Source organism: Globicephala melas, chromosome 13 (assembly GCF_963455315.2).
Source record: "Globicephala melas chromosome 13, mGloMel1.2, whole genome shotgun sequence".
Classification (NCBI taxonomy): Eukaryota; Metazoa; Chordata; class Mammalia; order Artiodactyla; family Delphinidae; genus Globicephala; species Globicephala melas.
Genome location: NC_083326.1, coordinates 82,653,126 through 82,674,438, shown reverse-complemented (window position 1 = coordinate 82,674,438; position 21,313 = coordinate 82,653,126). Strand labels below are relative to the sequence as shown.

The following is a 21,313-nucleotide window of genomic DNA, read 5'->3' as shown; positions in this document are numbered from 1 at the left end:
TTGAGATTCCTCTGGGTGCCGGGTGAACAGATTAACGAATTAAACGAAATGAAACAGTTTCAGTTAGGCCTCCACGCGTAAATGCTCTCAGCTGGACACCGGGGCCAGCAAGAACCGACTCCAACCTCTCTCCCGCCAGCGTCTTGAGGGGAAAACACATCGAACTGAGCTGAGGCCTCTGCTCCTTCGACCTGAATCCACCCCCAGCTCCCTACAGCAGCGCGGCTCACCCTCCTCACCTGTAATTGAAGAAACTAAAGAGGAGCACTCAAGTGTATCGTCCCCCCCACCTTCCGAGCTCCAACAGACGTTCCCAGTCTCTTTAAGGTCTATGCCACAAATTTAAATTGGCGGGAGAACACCAAGCCCAACCCCTTTTACGGCGGCCAGCGGAGGCCAAGTTTGCTTTAGAATCGAAATAGGAAGTCGCCCCACCCTAAATTCCACCCATTCCGATATCCAGGCTGCGCTTTCTAGGGTGTGTTCTAGGCCCCGCCCCCCTCCCCGACCTCACAACCCCCCTTCCAAAGAACAACCAATCACCGTCGAACCGCGTTGCTACAGAAACTCTTATCACCACCCCTTTTCCTCCCAGCAAGCTGTGCGACGCGCCGGGTCTTAGCCCTTTTGTGCCATCCGGGTCTCTCGCGGGAGCGATTTCAGTCTGTTGCGAAGCGTTTAGGCGGCCGGTACTGTGGAGAGCGGCAAGTGGAGGTGCCGCCGTAGCGGCCAGGACTCTGGACTATGGCGGTAGGTGCCGAATCTGAGTTTAAAGTCAGGCATATTTTTTTGCTGCTCTGCAAAGAAGGGATGAACGGTTCCTAGAGCTGTTGTCGGGGCTAGTGTGTGGACAAGATGGCGCCGCGGCCTTCTTCTGCGCCCGCCATCATGGCTGGCTGCCGTAGGGAGGGGGAAAGAAGGCGGTGTCGATGGGGGTGGGGAGCCGCAGGGAGTGTCTTTTCTTCCAGAACTTTCCTCGTGTCTTTCCCAGTTTTATGTTCCTTTTGTCCCACAGAACTGACTCCAGTTTTGCTTACTCACTCTGGTTGGTGATTAATATTGAGTTTCGTTAGGGCTTGGGCATTTATGTTCGCGATGGGAAAGGGCTGGGGAAGAGAGAAAAGGGATCAGGGGTCGTCTCTGAAAAGTATGGGGTCAAAAAGGAGGTGCCTGTAAGAGGTAGAACGTGAGAAGAGAGCAAGCGGTCTTGTAGCGATTATTTTGCCTACGCTCAGTGAGATGATTCTAGCTGCATAATTTCGGTTAGGGTGAACGTCCGTGTAAACCTTAGTTTATTCCTTAGTAAGCATCTAGGGAACGTGTTTCTCGAAGGGAGTAAAAATTCGACTTAATGAAGAGAAGTCTTTGGAGCTACGAATTCTGACTGATGCTCCGTTTCCGAAGTGCCTCCTGATGTAATCATTTTGAAGGTTTTCGAGAAACATAATCAAAGCCCTAACATTGGCATTATTACTTTAAATTTAAGAGTCCTTCATAGGCCCGTTTAATTTTAAGTGAAAGCTACAGTTCTTAAATTACGTTTTCTGAGAAATTAACCCTGCTTTGGTTATAAGATGCCCAATCCTGATGGATCGCATTATTGTGTGATTACTTCATTTTACTTATCCGGTTACAAGAAAAATGCAAACATTTTGCATTCTTTTCCATTGACTAAAAAGTTGTGTTTTCTCGTTTTCGAAGATAAATAGGACTAAAATAAATAGGATTGTTAAGAATAACGAAAAACTCGTACTCATCCGATCATTGGGGGTATCTGGAAGTAGAAATCGTCTGCCTCTCCCCCCCGCGCCCCCATACCTAATTGATTTGATTTAGAACCGGGTTTTTGATAACCGATTTAGAATCGTTGTTCAAACAGTTGGGCACATAATAGATTTAAATATTTTTTTGTTTAACTAGTGTTTTGGACCTCTTAATCTACTTGAAAGAACAGTATTATTTTACTTGGGCTCAAATATTCAAAAAAAAATTCAGACATTCGTTTCTGCAGCGCCTTGTTCAATAAAAAGACAAGATCCCCTTGAGATGTGGCCTAGTATTAAGTCCAATGTGCCGTCTTTGCACTAGAAAAAATTCTTACACTATGTCTTGAGTGCCATTGGGGTTTTAAAGAAGATGTGAATTTTAAGAAACCGTGGTGTTTTTCTAATAGAGCAAATGGTAGAGTGAAGGGAATTTTTGCAGTTAGCATTTAAGATTTACACATAGGTCTGTACTAAATTGAAATCTTAGATATTTTCAGAGAAGTTTTAATACTCAATTTTATTTGGACATTTTTGTTATTCTACTATAATATATTCTCAAGGAAATAAAAGCTTCGGGTGAGCTAAGTGGCCCCCTATTATTCACATCTGTTTAGTGATACGATGGTTTTTGTTTTTGTCCTGTAGTGTGTTTTACAGATGAAAATGGCTGTTCGGTGTGAGTTATTAGCCCGTTTTACAGAGTGCCTTCCCTTAAGGGCATTTTACTAAGTGTAAGTTTACCAACACAGCACATCACAGACCTGTCAGAAATAATCCTTAAGAATAGTGATGAGGGGATTGACATACATACACTAAGATGTATAAAATGGATAACTAATAATCTGCTGTATAAAAAAATAAAATTAAAATTAAAAAAGAACAGTGATGAGGACTTCCCTGGTGGTCCAGTGGTTAAGACTCCACGCTTCCATTGCAGGGGGCACGGGCTACATCCATGGTCGGGGAACTAAGATCGACGTGCCGCACGGTGAGGCCCCAAAAGAAAAAAGAATAGTGATGAGAACAAGAGTAAAAGAAAATGACCAATGTTGTGAAAATCAGAATCATCTTTAGTTGTGTGATATAGTGTCATGTATTAATATTAGACAGCAAAGAGAGTACCATCTTAAGTGAGTCAGCTAATGTTGCTGGATCTCATCTGTGAAATGAGAAAGTTGAGCTTGATTCTAAGAGATGAGAGCCTTTCTGCACAAAAATTTTATGATTCCAGAAATCACCCATACATAGAGAAGCAAGTGTGCTGGAATGGGCCTCCCCAGTAATTAGGTGTTTCATCCTATTTGTTACTGGGTTTTTTGGTAACATTGTTAGAGGCGTAACACATAATATGTCTTTCATCCTAACTAACCTGTAAATCCTTCCCTTTTAATTTATTATTTTATTCCTGAAATCTAACATCGAGTTAGGTGCATTTTTGACCATCAGAAAATAGTTGTTAAAATAATGTGATATCTCACACTTCATTTGTTAAAGTACTCCCCATTTAGTTTACTTGGTGTTTGTTTTCTGGACTAATCTTCCTAAAGGAAGAAGTTCATTATCATGTGATTATTTCTCCTGCTGAAAATGTATATTCACTATTTACCCAATCCAGATCTTTTTTCTGTAAAGAGCAAGTTAGTAGATATTTTAGGCATTGTGGACCACGTGCAACATACAGTCTCTGTCACATTCCTTGCTTGCTTGTTTTAACAACCCTTTTAAAAATGTAAAAGTCATTCTTAGCTCAAGGGCGATACTTTGCTAACTCATGTGGTAAGTAATCAACTCCCTGGGCTTATTGGCTATTTTCGTATTTCCTCTCTGGTTAGATGGGTCACCAACGTCCACCTTCCACATATTACGGAAACTGTTTGCCCTGCCTTTTATCAGAATCTCACTCAGGAGAACATTTAGGTTCTAGTTTCTCCTTGAAGCTTTTTTTCTATGACTCTTTTTTTTTTTAATAAACTTATTATTGATTGATTGATGCTTCGGGTCTTTGGAGCTGCGCAAGGGCTTTCTCTAGTTGCGGAGAGTGGGGGCTACTCTTCGTTGCAGTGCTCAGGCTTCTCATTGCGGTGGGTTCTCTTGTTCCGGAGCACCGGATTTAGGCCCGCGGGCTCAGTAGTTGTGACTCACGGGCTGTAGAGCACAGGCTTAGTAGTTGTGGTGTATGGGCTTAGTTGTTCGTTGCATGTTTGATCTTCCTGAACCAGGGCTCGAACCCATGTCCCTGCATTGGCAGGCAGATTCTTAACCACTGCGCCACCAGGTAAGTCCCTCTATGACTCATTTAAATCAATTTAATGAAGGAACCTACTCTCCTAGGTAAATCAGGTCTTTGGGAAAGAGTGTGTACTCTTGACTATTTTAATTTTTTTTAATTTATATTGTGATAACTTATAAAATGCTTTAAAGCAGAAACACCTTAATGTTTCCATAGCCCAGAGCATATGTGAGGAGAGGCAGACCATATTTTGCAGCAGCACTGTGCCAAGGGGCTTTCATTAAAGAGGGTTAATGAAATTAAGATTGGGTTCTCAGATAGGTAAGTTAATTTTCTGTTTTTTTTTTTTAATAATATTCTAGAAGCATTCTCTTTGCTTTTTAAGATTTTACAGTCTTCGGTCTTTTTAACCTTTAACAGCTCATTTTTAAATGCCTCTTTATGCTAATTTAAAATACAAGTATTGGTAAAGTCAACTAAATGAATTCATAGATCTAAAATGGACTCTATTTTCTCTGCTTGAATACTTAATGGAGATACTTGGAGCCCTATTTTCCCCTTCCCCCAGTGTTTTGAAAGTTATACAAATAATGATTTAAAAAAATAAAGATATATCCATTCAGTTACATGTGTCTCTGGTATTGGGTTAGTCAGTTTATTTATTGTTATTTCAATTTATTCAGGCCTACTTAGCAAGTACAAAGCATATTTAGCTACTTGAAAATCAGTTCTTCTGATTTCTTGATTTTCTTTATTTTTTAATTTTGTAAAACTCAAGGATAACTATCTTTCCTCCCTTCTCACTCTTTTAAGTTATTGGAAACATTTTAAATGCAGTTAAGAATTTATAACCATTTTTCTTTAAACTTTTAGGCTAGTGATACAGAACGAGATGGACTAGCCCCAGAAAAGACATCCCCAGATAGAGATAAGAAAAAAGAGCAGTCCGATGTATCTGTTTCTCCCAGAGCCTCAAAACATCATTATTCAAGATCACGATCAAGGTCAAGAGAAAGAAAACGAAAGTCAGGTATGTGTAAGACATAAGTTTACTGATGTAATTAATATGTGTTCTTCCCATTGAGAAATGGATAGTGAAAAGTGCATTGGGAATTTTCTGGAGAATTTTTCAATTATGAGGAATACAAATGTCCTAATACAGGAATTTTATAACTTGTCAAAGACAAAATGTATGCTTAAATTTGTGTCACAATAACTTATCCCTCAGATGTTCAAATTTTATCCTTTCAACATAGGCAAAACAATATTTTGAAAGATGTAGTCTGGGCAGTGGTATATTCTGAACTTATTTAACATCTTTGACGTAAGTTACAAGAACTTTTTTTTTTTTTTTTTTTTGCACCACGTGGGCCTCTCACTGTTGTGGCCTCTCCCATTGCGGAGCATACGCGCAGGCTCAGTGGCCATGGCTCACGGGCCCAGCCGCTCCGCGGCATGTGGGATCTTCCCGGACCGGGGCACGAACCCGTGTCCCCCGCATCGGCAGGCGGACTCTCAACCACTGCGCCACCAGGGAAGCCCACAAGAACATTTTTAACCTTGGTTTTCTTTTTAACTTAATGTTAAAATATTTCTGAAAGCAAGAGTTTTTAGTGTTTTGAAATGCTCCTTATTTGGAGCATTTTTTTAACTAGACTGATGTGGTATAGAAAGCATGATGTATTGTTAATGAATCAATACTTAAGTAGTTAAAAGAGAGATAGAATAGAAATGAGTTTAAAAGTTTCAAGACCTGGGCTCTGGTTATTTATCCTTTGCACCCACAGATAGTCCATCTACAAAATGGTTCAAGTGTAATTTTTATGTATATGTTTGAAACTGTACAGTATCATAACTACTTTTTAATGGGAATTTTTCTAAATTGTAACATCTTTTTGACTATTTAAAAGACACCAAATATAATTCAACCTGTTTGTTTTCTCTTGCATTCTTTGTTCCTTTTGTTCTTAATTGTTTTCCTCTAGTAAGACCCTTTATAAGTTTGCTATGTAATAGGAAGCAAGATGAACTGGACAGAATGTTTTGTAAAATATAGAGAATCTGTGATAGGGGCTTCCCTGGTGGCGCAGTGGTTGAGAGTCTGCCTGCTGATGCAGGGGACACAGGTTCATGCCCTGGTCTGGGAGGATCCCTCGTGCCGTGGAGCGGCTAGGCCCGTGAGCCATGGCCGTTGAGCCTGTGCGTCTGGAGCCTGTGCTCCACAACGGGAGAGGCCACAATAGTGAGAGGCCCGCGTACCGCAAAAAAAAAGAATCTGTGACCACCTGAAAGACAAACTCTGTTTGTTATGTGTCATGGAACATGGACTTGTGGGACTTTTTTGCTTACTTACTTGATTATATTCTGGTTTGCTCAGATTGCTTGATTTATTTCAGATACGTGAAGTATTACTGTAGTAGAATAATCCCACCCCTGCCATAAAAAAATAGTCTTTAGAGTATGACTAGTAAATAGATTAGTTAGGTAAGTGGCCAGAAATGTTCTTTGTATTAGTTTTGGAATTTGTGTTTGAGGTGTTTCTGTACCATTATTTATGGTGAATTTTTGTGTGTTCACAGATAATGAAGGAAGAAAACACAGGAGCCGGAGCAGAAGCAAAGAGGTAATTAACACTTTGTAGTGAATAGGCACTTTAGAATACTTGTAAAGTATCTGGTAGAAATGTTTGTGTGAATATATGATATTGTCAAGGTAAGTACCAAAACTTGAAATTTAAAAGGTTTAATACAGTTATAAAATAAGCATGATTTGGATTCATCATTTTTCAAGAAGATAGATGTTTATATGAAAAGTTCATTCAAAAACTATTAATGTTATGTTGTGAAAATATTCACAATAAAAATTTCATATGAAGAATATAACTGGTTTTTTAGGCCTGTCACACAGAGCTTCCATTAATCTGAGGTCCCGAGTCTCTTTATGCCTGACAACTGCTCAGGACTTTTAAATAGCAATCATCTTTAAGTAGCAATACTCTTAGATATCTATGGGCTACTTTTTCTTTATGGAAGATAATGAGAGTCCTTTTCATTAGTAAACTAGTTTGATTCCCTAAGAATAGTATTGAATTTTGAAATAAAAGTGTCAGTGAGGGACTGCTGGAAAGATGGCGGTGACACAAAACTTGAGGATATAGAAAGACAGCAGCTGTATTGCAGAGGAGTTAACTTGCCCACCTGAGAAGACAAGGAATGAGCCAACAAAGGAAGAGCAGAAGTAGAAGCCAAAAAGGGAGGAGAAGAGTCTCATGGGGGCTGGGCAAGGGACTCCTTAAACAACTGTGGGCAGGGACTTCACCTCTTCCCCTAATGGAAGCTCTGTTAAATTTTAATTTAGGAGAGTTTTTGTGAAAATGACTATTTTGTTTAGCTCACATGATAACATTTCTATAATAAATCATACTCAGCGTGCTAATGCGCGAAGAGACTGAACTGAAGACGCTGCAGACTCAGATAGCAAAATAATAAGCCTACTTCATGATAAGGTAACTATTAGTCATTCAAACTCCTATTTCCCTTAAGTATATCTTAAATCAGTTAAGGGTTTTAATGGTTTTTTTAAAAAATAATAATAGTAATGTTATGTTTGGAAAACTGGTTTGAAATAAACTGAAACTTTTGCAAGCTTAATAACCACTTAAAGATTTTCCAGTTTGCCACCATATGGCAAAATCAAGGAAATAGTCTTTTTTATAAGCTCATATGGAGAACTGGCATTGAAACTAAAATTTAGCTGTGTCTCCAGGTCTCTTATTTTTCTGCAAAATAATAAATTACAGACTATGATCCTTTTCTGATGTATCACCATGCATGTTCTAAAATGTTTGACTAAGTTTTTTGTTTTTAAGAAAAGTTAATCTTGAGCGGAAGGAAATATGTGCTAAGGTCTATTCTGGGAAGCATGAGTTAAGTGTCCTGTTGTGGTGGAAAACGGTGCCCTGGGTGTCAGAAGAATATGGGGTCTGGGTTCAACTCTCCTAATATGTAGCTTTGTGACTTTAGATCTTAATTTAGTCATATATAAAGTAAGGGGAATTAGAAGATCTGAAGTTTCCTTCCAGCTTTAAAATTGTGATTCTGAAATGTCCAGGATTTTAAGCTTTAGCTACAAGATGGATTTGACAAATCTTAATGGGGGGAAATCGAATGTTTAGCACTTTCTAATTCAGTATGTGAGTGTAGGATGGAGACTTGATCATACAATTAATTTAGCTCAGTCTCTGAATGCATATGTTGTGAAAGCAAAAGCCTTGGTTTTTATAATCATTCAGAATATGGGGGAAGTATGTATTATATAATGGTAGAGGGATTAATTGTGTTACACCTAGTTTGATTTCATAAAAATTAAAACAGATATGGTTGCCATTTTCTACCCTAGGTACATGAAGTGTAATAGAACTCCAAGCCTGTTGGGATATTGCAAGATGAAAAGTGATTGCTTCACAGTTTAGGATTGGGAGAAAAATCAAGAGCCGTCTTTAAGAAAGGATGTGGCAGTATAGCTATAAAAAGGACACTTAACTTTGCGTAAAGTAATTTGAAGTTGCTAGAAGATATTAATACTTAGGTTAATTTTACTTAGTTACCTAATTGGAAGTGCATTTTTCTGGTGCATTTCTTTGTGTCCTTATCTTCGTTATTGTTAACTTTTAAAACTTAATACTATGTACTCTGGATTTAGAAGTTGTTGTATATACATGTCTGTTTCTCTAAAAGGTTTGTTGGAAAATTGAAAAAACTTTGATACATGTGTACTTCCCTCTTAAAGAAACATCAGGGATTCCTCTTTTTCTGAAATAGTGGTTTTTCGATATTATTGACATCGAAAGTTATTGTTTTGATTGTGGTATTGAAAGTATTTGGGGGTGGAAACTGCATTTGGGGGGGTTTATAAAGAAAAAGTAAAATTAGTAATATACATCTGCAACATTTGGGTGATGTGAAACTAGATCTTTTTTTAAATTTGCCACACACTCCTAAGGTTACTAATGTTGCATCACAACATTTTTGCTACTGATACCCATACTAACTTTCTTTGTTGCACTATTTTCCTGAAAGAACCAACTTCTTCTTAAAACAGGCAAGAAGACATGAATCCAAAGATAAATCCTCTAAGAAACACAAGTCTGAGGAACATAATGACAAAGAGCATTCTTCTGATAAAGGAAGAGAGCGGCTAAATTCATCTGAAAATGGTGAGGACAGACACAAACGCAAAGAAAGAAAGTCATCAAGAGGCAGAAGTCATTCAAGGTCTAGGTCTCGTGAAAGGTAAGTAGTTTCTCCTAAGTTAATGCCTTCTAAAGAACTCCTAAATTACATAAAGGTTTGCATTAATGGAGCAACACCCAAAAAAATCTTAGCTAGAAAATTGGTATTTTTAACTTTCTGAGTTGTCTGTCACAGTGAAAAAATTTTTGCTGAACTATGTTTATATAGTTTGCCAATATCATAATCCTTTTACATTGCTGGTGCAGGATTCATTTGCTGCTGAACTCTAATCTAGGTTTTATTTAGGTATGGGTTAAAAGATTTTTAAGAAACTGGGTCATGGTTCAAATTTTTGTGGCTTTTTTGTTGTGTTTTAAGAAACCAGTGTCCGCAACATATTTTGCGGATTTCTATGGGGAATATGTGTGTGGTATCAGATTTGGTCAAAATTTTTCAGTAGTAGAATAACTTGATTGTTACTCTTAGAAATAGTTTGGTTCAGCAGTAGACTTCAAGCTATTAAACAGAATCTTAAATTGGGGTAGGAAACATTGCTTTTTTGATATTATCAGTTTATTGTGTTCCCTGTAAGTAACTACAAATTTATGTACTTGAATTTCAGGCGTCATCGTAGTAGGAGCAGAGAGCGGAAGAAGTCAAGATCCAGGAGTAGGGAGCGGAAAAAGTCAAGATCCAGAAGCAGAGAGAGGAAGAAATCACGATCCAGAAGCAGGGAGAGAAAACGTCGGATCCGATCTCGTTCCCGCTCAAGATCAAGACACAGACATAGGAGTAGAAGCAGGAGTAGGACAAGGAGTAGAAGTCGGTAGGTATTCATCATCTTGAATAAAATCAGACAGGCCCCTCACAGGGTCTGTTCAGTCAGGCTTAGAAAGGTTAAGTAACTTGCTCAAGAAGCCCAATATCATACAGTTCTTAAATGGTAAAGCTGGGACCTGGTCCCAAATGCATCTGAAAGCAAAGTCAGTATGTGTGCTTAATCCACCGTACTGGTTATACTCTCTCAGATACTCAGAAGGATGAGCTTATAAATTCACACTTGTCTTGATTGGAAGGAAATTTTAATTTGTTTAGGCAGGAAATACAATAAAGAGCATTTAATTATAAATATTCAGAGAATATGTTTATTCTCTACTAATATTAGTTACTAATAGTGTGTTATATCTGTATTCACAGATACTGGTAATAAAGTTAATGTGAAAGCTTCTTTGTTAATTTATTGTTCATTAAGTCAAATAGTCTAAAAGAATGAAATATGGATAAAAGTGTACTTTGGCTTGTAATAACTTGGTTTGTCACTTGTTTGATCATTTTTTCAGTTTTTAATCAGTGGTTTTAATATGTAATAGTTGCCTAAATTGAACTTTACCAGTTAGGAGATATAGTCAATCTAAAGTAAATGGTAATTTCACCATTAATTACCATTGTTTTTTTGTTTTTGTTTTTTGGGGTTTTTTGCGGTACGCGGGCCTCTCAGTGTTGTGGCCTCTCCCGTTGTGGAGCACAGGCTTCGGACACACAGGCTCAGCGGCCATGGCTCACGGGCCCAGCCGTTCCACGGCATGTGGGATCTTCCCGGACCGGGGCACGAACCCCGTGTCTCCTGCATCGAACCCCGTGTCTCCTGCATCGAACCCCGTGTCTCCTGCATCTGCAGGCGGACTCACAACCACTGCACCACCAGGAAAGCCCTGTTTTTGTTTTTTTTAAATCACCATTTGGGCAATTCAGGTCATTATTTATGGCATTTCTAGTTTTAACCACTGATACCTTTTATTCTAATCAATGACTATTTTTAATTCTAATTTTGTTTTAGTGATTTATATTTTTGAAAACATTTACAAGTTAATTCATTGTACATTAGAATACTAGGACCATTTAACTTATCAATCCCACCTAGTAGGAATTTATCCTACCTATTGACCTACACAAGTGTAAAATGACTAACGTACAAGTCTAGCCTTTGCAACGTTGGGTGTAATAGCAAAAGATTGGAAACAACCTAAATGTCCATCTGAAACAGGGATGGTTAAGTGAATTTATAGAAACTAGTCTTATACACAAGGAACTTGGTGTGCCTATGGAAGGTGTACAACAGAGGTGGAAAGGAAGGGGTTCAAAATATATTTCCTAGACCAGTTTAATTTTTATTGAACTATGTAACTATAATTTATTTTGATTCAATAAGATAATTATTACTTGGCCATACTGAGACATGTAAAATATGATTTATTAAAGAGATAGAAAGAAGAGAATTGAAAAACCGAGAAGATTTAGCAGAAGTTTAAGCCGAACTCCTAGCCCACCTCCCTTCCGAGGCAGAAACACAGCAATGGATGCACAAGAAGCTTTAGCTAGGAGGTGCGTGTATTTTTTATTCAATACATTTTTTTCTCCTTTTCATCTTGAGGTAGATATTCAATTGTGTGGACCAAATGAATGCTTTCAGAGGATAATTCAAATCATTAAATCTAGCCATGACTACTGTGGCAGTTTTGTGATACAGAATTGTATTAAGTGGTTTGTTAATTCTCATCTTTAATTTGCTTATTTGCACAACTGGAAAGAGTATTTCTTCAACAGTTTCTCTTTTTTCTTCATGATTAACTAATTCATTTTTCTCAAGTCTAGACTCAAATATTTTCAGTTGGCCATTGGAACTTTTTAAAAAATCTTAAATGTGATCTAATAACTGTTAATTTTGCATCTAAAACTGCTTTGTTTTTACCTTCTTTGTTCTTCCTTAAGAAAAGTCTCTGAAACAATAAGTAGAATTCTGTCAGTTTTCCTATTTTGAAGGTGGTGAATAATAAGCCAGTTCATTTGATCTTAAAGTTTTTACTGCTGTGATAGCATAGGAAGATCATTGTATTTTTAAATTTTCTAATGTTTCAAAGATGGGTGATTGTGGGACCACACACAGCAGGGCTGTCTAACCGAAATCTGCAAAACCATTGAAAGAACTGCCTCATAGAGGCAACAACTAAAGTAAAATCCAAGCCCTTGTTTGCAGGTTTTCCCATATTCTAAAAAACTAAAATCTTTTGATTTTGATTTTTTTTTTTTCTTTATGAAATTGAGTTTGTATTTTTTTTTTCCATTACAAAAATACAGTTATCACAATGTAACCTGATGGGCTGCTGCCCTGTGAACCCAGCCTGGCAGAAACTCCAGCTGAACAGCAGCAGCAGCAAAGGTGTGAGCTCACCCCTTCTTCATTCCATTCACCTTAGTGAATGGTATTGATTCCAGACCTGCAGTGGCCACTTAAAATATACAGCCAGTAGCTGTCAGTTACTTTCTTACTGAAACTAAAATCAACAGAATTAGGAAATAATTTTCTACAATATCTGAACTAATTTATGAAGAATGGTCCATTAACTTTGATCATGAATTTTTTTAAGCCCTAAAGTTTGTTCTTGTTTACTCTTAAGTTTCTTGTATTTAAAATTTTGGATTATACTAAAGTTGAATCTATAACTAGCATCTAAAACTTTAATTTAGTCTACTTAGTGATTTTCAGATGACAATTTTTAAAACTGCTTTGGAAATACTTTTATTTATGAACCTATGTTTTAACATTAATCCTAATCAGAATTCTTTCTGATTAGGACAAATTCAAGGCTGTACTACTTGTCTTTCTTTCATGTGTGCTCAACAGAAGGGAACAAAATTACAGATTGTTATCCTTTTATGTGAATTATGGCAATTGTTAAAGCAAATGTCAATTTTCTACTACTGTATTTTACCTGTAGTGCCCACTGCTCCCCTCCCCCAAGAAACTTTTTCCCCAATCCTTGCCCCTTTACACTATAAAGGAGGGAGAGGGTGGTGTTTAACTTACGATTGGTAAATCAAGGAATCTTTGGAAGAAAAGGGCTTTCTCTTTCAGGAACTCACTGTGAAGGTAACATTACTTACCATTTGTGATATACCAGATAGATACCTACTTGACAGCACATTTTGTTTAGTGTGTGTATTCAGTGGTGAATTTAGTGTGAATCAGAATTCGTTTTTGTTTGGGGATGAATTTGTGTTTCACGTTTTCAGTTCCTTTGCTAATAATTTCTTTACCTCCTAAAAGTAATTTTCTAATATTTAGGTTTTTTCCCCCGTTTTATTAGATTATAGAGAATGGCAGGGTTTGCTTGCCCTTTTTTAAATTTTATTTTTGGCTTTTTAATTTTCACTGATTTAGAGACTAATAAAGTCTGTTTATATAAAAATCATTTGCATGCTTTGATTGGCCTTAATCCTGTATCAGCCTCCCTTAAGAAGCATTTAGGTAATTCTATAAATTATTGCATGTACCCTAAGATTTACTCAGCTTTCAATATGTTTTCTCAATGTCTCAATTTGCAAGATTTAATTTTATCCTTCTCCTGTAACCAGCACTGATGAAGATTGAATAACTTCTATCTCATAACCATTTTAATGACTCTGTGGGAATTGTATATAAAAGCTACTAGAGTTGTTGGCTATTCAGTGAAATTAAAAATGTTTAAAACCAGTAGTGAAATATTTAATTGTGACTGATACCATCTTAAGAATGATTGCTTTTTTTCCCACATGCAGATATCAATTTGGGGAAGGTATTAAATTTATTTAAAATTCTATATAAAGTGTTTTATGCCTACATATGTATACATAAAGAGGTAAATGTTGGCTTTATATTGATGTTTTTATTTATTTAAATTGTCTTTGACAGGTTGGAAAGGGCAAAGAAATTACAGGAACAGCGAGAAAAGGAAATGGTTGAAAAACAAAAACAACAGGAAATAGCTGCAGGTAATTTTTGTTTTCTTTATTATGGAAGTATGGCAGTATTTGTAGAACATTTGAAAAGTTCAGGAAAACTAATAGGAAGAGAATCACGTGTGATCCCTTCTACCCGTCAGTATGCTGTAGATCAGTATGCTGTAAATTACTAATTGAATTGGGAACATGTTATTTTTAGTGTTACTTTTGTACCTCATAAAACTTTTTTTGCACTGTATTTCTGATTTGGTCAATGTAGATAATTTTGAAAAGTGAATAGTGACTATTCTTGTTCATGTAGCAGTTTAGCCATCACTGCATATGTCTTTTAGTTATGATTTTGGAAATGCAGTTTATTAAAGGTGATGAACTGAACTGGAGTATGTATTATGTCTTACTATTAAAAATCAAGTTTTTAGACAGACACACTGCCTGTGGATGATTTAAAGGTGATCAGAGAGAGCCTGTATGAAATGTAATCTGGAAGGTAGAAGTAACAGACTGGCACTTAACTTTTATAGGACTTGGGCTTAGTATGTTAAGTGTGTATAATACCTGTTTAGTAGTTTTAAATGTTTCTTGTGAGTTTCAAATTAGATGTTGTGAGATTGTTTTGTGAGCTATAAAGAACCATACAAAGAAAAGTCAATTTATTAAAAGTTTAGCGACAGTCACTAGTTCATTTCCATTGAAATCATACACCTTTATCCTATTTGTAGGATTCTCTTTATCCTCAGAAGTAAGTGAAGTTTAAGTATATATAAGGGATCATATACAGAAATGTCTAGCGATGAATACATTAATGTTTGCTAAAATGTTATTGCTTTATAAGCTTAACACAGTTATTTTCTATTTGGTGAAAATATTCTGCCTTTTTGCAGATTAGTAGCTCTTATATATAAATAATGTATTACTGTAAATTAGGAGGTTTGTTCTGGTTAAAATCCGTACTTATTTCCTCTTCAGCAGCTGCAGCTACCGGAGGTTCTGTTCTCAATGTTGCTGCCCTATTGGCATCAGGAACACAAGTAACTCCTCAGATAGCTATGGCAGCTCAGATGGCAGCCTTGCAGGCTAAAGCTTTGGCAGAGACCGGAATAGCTGTACCTAGCTATTACAACCCAGCAGCTGTGAATCCAATGAAATTTGCTGAACAAGAGAAAAAAAGGAAAATGCTTTGGCAAGGCAAGAAAGAAGGAGTAAGTTCTCTTATTCTCCTTTTTTGTCATTGATTCCTCAGCTTAGAAAAACAAACTTGGATTGGAAAAGATTAGTTTGGGTTTATCTTTCTTCTGAGAGCCTGACTGGAATAATTTAATTTGCTACAATTATTAATTCTGGGGGGGAAAATGCACGATCTAAGTCAGGCTTTCAAAGAAAACCAATATTGCCCTACACTTATTAAGGGGAAAGAGTTGGTTCCTCGGCTTAGATTTTTCTTCATATTATTAAGGTGATTATCAATTCCATTGGTGGAATGCCATAAATGCTGTTGTTTTTCTAAGACTATATTATGGAAAGATCTAGTATCATAATACAAGGTATTTAAATTTTACATATGTTAAAAATTCATTGTTTTTTTAACAGGACAAATCCCAGTCTGCTGAAATATGGGAGAAATTGAATTTCGGAAACAAGGACCAAAATGTCAAATTTAGGAAATTAATGGGTATTAAGGTGAGTTATACACTTTGTAATAAAGTTCATGTTATTTTATATTTTTAGGGTAACATTGGTTCTCAACTTAAACATTATTTCAGTGATGTGTCATCTCTGGGTACTTTCTAGTGCTCTTTCATTTGTGTTCTCTAGATTAACTTCCCAGAATTAACCAATAAATTATCATCACTAGTCAACAATACAAATTGTTAAAAAAAAAATTTTTTTTTAAGAAGATGTTGGGGGTAGGAGTTTATTTATTTATTTGTTTTTGCTGTGTTGGGTCTTCATTTCTGTGCGAGGGCTTTCTGTAGTTGTGGCAAGCGGGGGCGACTCTTCATCACAGTGCGCGGGGCCTCTCACTGTTGCGGCCTCTCATTGCAGAGCACAGGCTCCAGACACGCAGGCTCAGTAGTTGTGGCTCACGGGCCTAGTTGCTCCGCAGCATGTGGGATCCTCCCAGACCAGGGCTCGAACCCGTGTTCCCTGCATTAGGCAGATTCTCAACCACTGCGCCACCAGGGAAGCCCCAAATTGTTAAATTTGATTAAAACATTTGTTGAGGGACTTCCCTGAAGGTCCAGTGGTTAAGACTCCACACTTCCATTGCAGGGATGTGGATTCAATCCCTGGTCGGGGAACAAAGATCCCACATGCTGTGTGGCATGGCCAAAACATAAGAAATAAAACAGTTGTTGATTGTTACTGCATGTTTATGCCTTAAGCAAACCTTGTTCAAAATCATAAGCTTTTCTTAGTAAATTTAAAAAAAAATTGTAAAAAGGAATTAATTTGCTTTTAAAAATGCCCGTTCAGGGCTTCCCTGGTAGCACAATGGATAAGAATCTGCCTGCCAATGCAGGGGACGGGTTCAATCCCTGGTCCAGGAAGATCCCACATGCCGCAGAGCAACTAAGCCCGTGTGCCACAACTACTGAAGCCCACGCACTGTGCTCCACAACAAGAGAAGCCTGCGCACCACAAGGAAGAGTAGCCCCCGCTCACTGCAACTAGAGAAAGCCTGCATGCAGTAACAGCGACCCAACACGCCCCCCCAAAAAATTAATTAATTAAATTGCCCATTTAAATGGGATATTAGCCATAAAAGGGAATGAAACAGTTATTTGTAGTGAGGTGGATGGAACTAGAGTCTGTCATACAGAGTGAAGTAAGTCAGAAAAAGAAAAACAAATACCATATGCTAACGCATATATATGAAATCTAAAAATTGGTACTGATGAACCTAGTGGTAGGGCAGGAATAAAGATGTAGACATTGCGAACGGACTTGAGGACACGGGGTGAGTGGGGGGAGGGGAGGCTGGGACAGAGAGAGTGGCATTAACATACATACACTACCAAATGTAAAATGGATGGCTAGTGAGAAGCTGCTGCAAAGCACAGATAAGTTTGGTGCTTTGTGATGCCCTAGAGGAGTGGGATAGGGAGGGTGGGAGGGAGGCTCAGGAAGGAGGGGATATGGGGATATATATATGCATATGGATGATTCACTTTGTTATACAGCAGAAACTAACACAACATCGTAAAGCAGTTATACTCCAATAAAGATGTATAAAAAGAAAAAATGCCCATTTAAGGTTAACTATACTTGGTGTGGGGTTGGACTTTCTTAATTTTTTTCAAGGAAGTTTTTTGTTTGTTTGAGTTTTTTTGTGGGTTTTTTTTTTAATAGTTAATTTGGCTGTGCCAGGTCTTAGTTGCAGCAGGCGGGATCTTTTAGTTGCGGCATGCGAACTCTTAGTTGCAGCATGTGGGATTTAGTTCCCTGACCAGGGGCTGAACCCAGGTCCCCTGCATTGGGAGCACAGAGTCTTAGCTACTGGACTACCAGGGAAGTCCCAAGGAAGGTTTTAGGTTTTACACAACAACCTGGTAAGGTCGACAAATGTTCAGATATTGGTTATTACTAAGGGAGTTGGTTTTTCCTTGAAGGGATATTTGGTTTAAACTCCACCCCCATTTTCTCCTTCACTTTTCCCTAGATGCTTTATTTATTTTTGGCTGCGTTGGGTCTTCATTGCTGCGCGCGGGCTTTCTCTAGTTGCAACGAGTGGGGGCTACTCTTCGTAGCGGTATGCAGGCTTCTCATTGCAGTGGCTTCTCGTTGTGGAGCGCGGGCTTCAGTAGTCGTGTCGCACGGGCTCAGTTGCTCCGTGGCACGTGGGATCTTCCCGGACCAGGGCTTGAACCCGTGTCCCCTGCATTGGCACGTGGATTCTTAACCACTGCACCACCAGGGAAGTCCCTGGCCTGTTCTACATGTTCTTCCTTGGGCCCACTGAATGATTTTTGTTATGTCCTGCTCTATCCCAGTACCTAGAATGAACATTGCCTTGAATTCCATAGGTGCTGAATGAATGAATGGAAGCTAAGTGAGGTCAAATATGTACTGCAAAAATGTGATCTAGTAGTACTTCTTAAGGGAGAGAAGCACTTTTTATTCCTGGGTGAATTCATTTTAATAGTATATTTTGTATCTGTTATTTAGAGTGAAGATGAAGCTGGATGTAGCTCCGTTGATGAAGAAAGTTACAAGACATTGAAACAGCAGGAAGAAGTATTCAGAAATCTAGACGCTCAGTATGAAATGGCAAGATCACAAACCCACACACAAAGAGGAATGGGATTGGGTTTTACATCATCGATGCGAGGAATGGACACAGTTTGAAGAAAATCACACTTTATACTTGGGACTTTTATAGACTTCTGGTTCTGATGTCAGGTCCTTGTTCACCAAACAGCTGGCATTCTAGCTTGCATGGGTGTTGCATTGACTTTAATTTATTGAAAAATATGATTTTTTGTAAATATCAGATCAGTGATACTGGTGTTAGTGTTGTAATCAGGTTAAACCCGCTTCCATTAAACTTGACTATAGAAGGACAATATTTTTTAGTTAATGAATTCTACTTTTCAAATATATAAAAGCTGCAGATGGGATAAAATCTCATACATGGATTTTTGGTGTCCACTGTCTTGTGTACTTTTGTACTTAACCTTGTACAGTTATTTTCATCTCTTGAAACATGAAAGAAATGTTATGTAGATGTTCTTTAGAAGATCTGGCCATTTGGTACATAATCCAGCACAAATAGGCTGGGTGGTGATGATAATAAAAATGGTTTTCTCAAAACTCGTGTTAATTTAAGTTACCTGGAATTCTTATTTGAATTTGTCTTATGGTTTCTGTAGCATTTTGCAATTTCTAGTGGAAGACACTGGCTAGAAATTCCTTTTTTTTTTTTTTAAAGAATTATGCTATAGGCAATACCATGGTGGGCAAAAATGTAAAAGGAAGTTGGGAGGAGTGAAAAAACTTAGTAAAATAATACTGTTTTCCTACTATTATAAGGGACAGAACTGGTGTACAGTATTTGTTAAATATTCCATATGTTATTCAGGAAATAGATTAATACATTAAAGGGATGTAAGCACTTTTATTTTAATAAAGTGCCTTATAACAAGTTCTTTGTATGCCCTTTCCTCATTATCCCTTTTGAATTGTCTAACCTGAAGTACTAAAACAGAAAACAACTTTGTCACTAAATTGATTAAATTTAGGGCATAGTTCTGGTGGAAGGAGGGGACTACAGAACTTGTACTTCATTTGCTTTCATTACAACAAATTCATAATTTTTAGCTTTCACTGGAAAAATCCTTTGAAAAACATCTCCACAATGTAGTAGCACAAGGGAAGACTGCTTAATGTGTTTTGGTAAATGTTTGGTTTTCCCAGAGCACAATTATTTTGGGGAGAGATGGCTCTTCATGCTTCAGTGACAAAGTCAAGTTTCTGGGGAAATAACACCATGGTTTTTCACTTTGGAGTGATCCCAAATTCACATTTTCCTGGTGAGCTGTACCTTCTGAAATCTGTTTCATTAAGAGTGTGGGGGGAAAAAAAGAATGATTGGGGGCCTGTAATGCAGTGTGGATATGAAAAGCACACATTGAACTGCTTCTGTGTTTTTCTATGGTATTTTAGGAGCTGGCCATACACGATGAATGATATGGTCCATCCTGTACTCATTTAGTAATTTAAAGAATTTTTATAGCTAATTTTAAACAGGAAACTAATTTTGATTCATTTAGTATGGATTCATTTAGTATGTCTAAAATAATTGAGTTAGGTAATCAGTATTCTTAGTAGAGATTTTACATTCTTTCTTGCATGCTTGTTTTTGAAATCCAGGGGGTATTTTACATTTTAACATCCCAATTGGGACCAGTCATATTTAAAGTTATTAATAGCTACATACAGCCAGGGGAAACCATCCTGGACAATGCAGATTTAGAGGGAGGCATATAGGTAATTGCAATTTGCATAATTAAATTTTACGAAGCAATTATTGGAATCCTGGGGGTGGGGGACAGTTAACTGCTTGGCTCAATTTGAAATGAGTTTGTAGGGAAGCGTTTATATGCTTAAACTTTTTTTCCCCTTTTTTCTGGCTGTTACTGTGCTTTCCGTGTCCAAAGCCTGGTACTCCACGATGGATGTTTTGGGCTTTACTCTTGTATGCGACGGGAAGATAAGTTGCTGTCCAGGAGATTCTTTCAAGACATGGTAGTAAGACAAGAAGACCACACTATTTGAGGCAAGGTTTTTTTTTTTTATTTTTATTTTTTATTTTTTTTATTTTTTTATTTTTTTATTTTTTTATGAGGCAAGGTTTTGATGAGCTTTGTGAGAGCAACTGGCTTGGAGGATAAGAAAATTCAAAGGTGATGTTTCCAATTTGGGTGATCATTGATTGTGATTAAATTAGAAAACTTAAATACTATAGTAGGTTGGTAGAAGGAGATAGAAGCAGAAATTAAGTTGTATTATATATCATTCCAAGTTAATTTCATGGCCAAAAGATGATTTAAGTATATACTTAAATATAATTTCTCGGGGGTCCTCTCCTAGTTCTCCCACTGCCTGTGCATCAGTTTCTGTAGTTGTCTCTTCCTAAATCCCAGCCTTCTAGGGCTCAGTCCTAGACTTCCTTCCCACTCTGTTCTTCACTATGCAGTCTCATTCTCTATCATCTTTGTATTTACTTTCCATAAAAATTTGAACCAGCCAAATGCTAATCTTTAGTTCAATCCTCTTCGGAGCTTAGCCAAATATCTGTGTAATATACACCTCCACTGAGCCCGAAAATTTTACCTTCAATATACTAGTGCTTCAAAAATTTCTTCCACTAGTCTAGTTACTTACCTAACTAGAGTTATATAAGGATAAAATTATTTATAAGGATAAAATTGCCTCAAGGTACCACATAGCCAAAATGGAACTCACCCTTTACTCCCAAACCTGGTCAACATCAAATGATTTTTTTCTCTATCTCAAATGATCACTTATTTAACCAGTTTCTTAAGTCAGAATCCTGGCAAATAATTCACCCTTTTCTCTCATTCCCTATATACAACCCTTCAGTTATCGCTGTTGCTTTAATTTTATCTTTTAAATATTCTCTATTAAATATCAACTCTTCAGCACTATTGCCTCTACCCTAATCCAAGCTAACGTTTGTTGATCTTATTACAAAAATCAGTCTACTAGATTTGGAATTCTACGTTTGCTCCATCGCCAGTCCTTTTCCTATCATGCCGTCAGGACCATCTTACCAAAATGAAAAT

At 37.4% G+C, this 21,313-nt stretch overlaps 1 protein-coding gene across 4 annotated transcripts; it reads left to right on the top strand.

Moving 5' to 3' along the window:
• Positions 1-591: 591 nt before the first annotated feature.
• On the top strand, positions 592-19,149 carry RSRC2 (arginine and serine rich coiled-coil 2). 4 transcript variants are annotated; one of them, XM_030860179.2, is made up of 10 exons: positions 592-750; positions 4,870-5,026; positions 6,576-6,619; positions 9,097-9,287; positions 9,850-10,053; positions 11,487-11,609; positions 13,957-14,036; positions 14,976-15,205; positions 15,594-15,683; positions 18,174-19,149. In XM_030860179.2, exons 1-10 carry the CDS (start codon positions 745-747, stop codon positions 18,351-18,353), a joined length of 1,305 nt encoding a protein of 434 aa, XP_030716039.1. In that variant the 5' UTR covers positions 592-744; the 3' UTR covers positions 18,354-19,149. The 4 variants fall into 4 exon arrangements, with proteins under 4 accessions (XP_030716039.1, XP_030716038.1, XP_030716047.1 ...); XM_030860178.2 differs by having other exon boundaries at positions 14,973-15,205; XM_030860187.3 differs by lacking the exon at positions 592-750 and adding an exon at positions 7,424-7,501 and having other exon boundaries at positions 4,929-5,026; positions 9,075-9,287.
• The last annotated feature ends 2,164 nt before the right edge of the window (positions 19,150-21,313 follow it).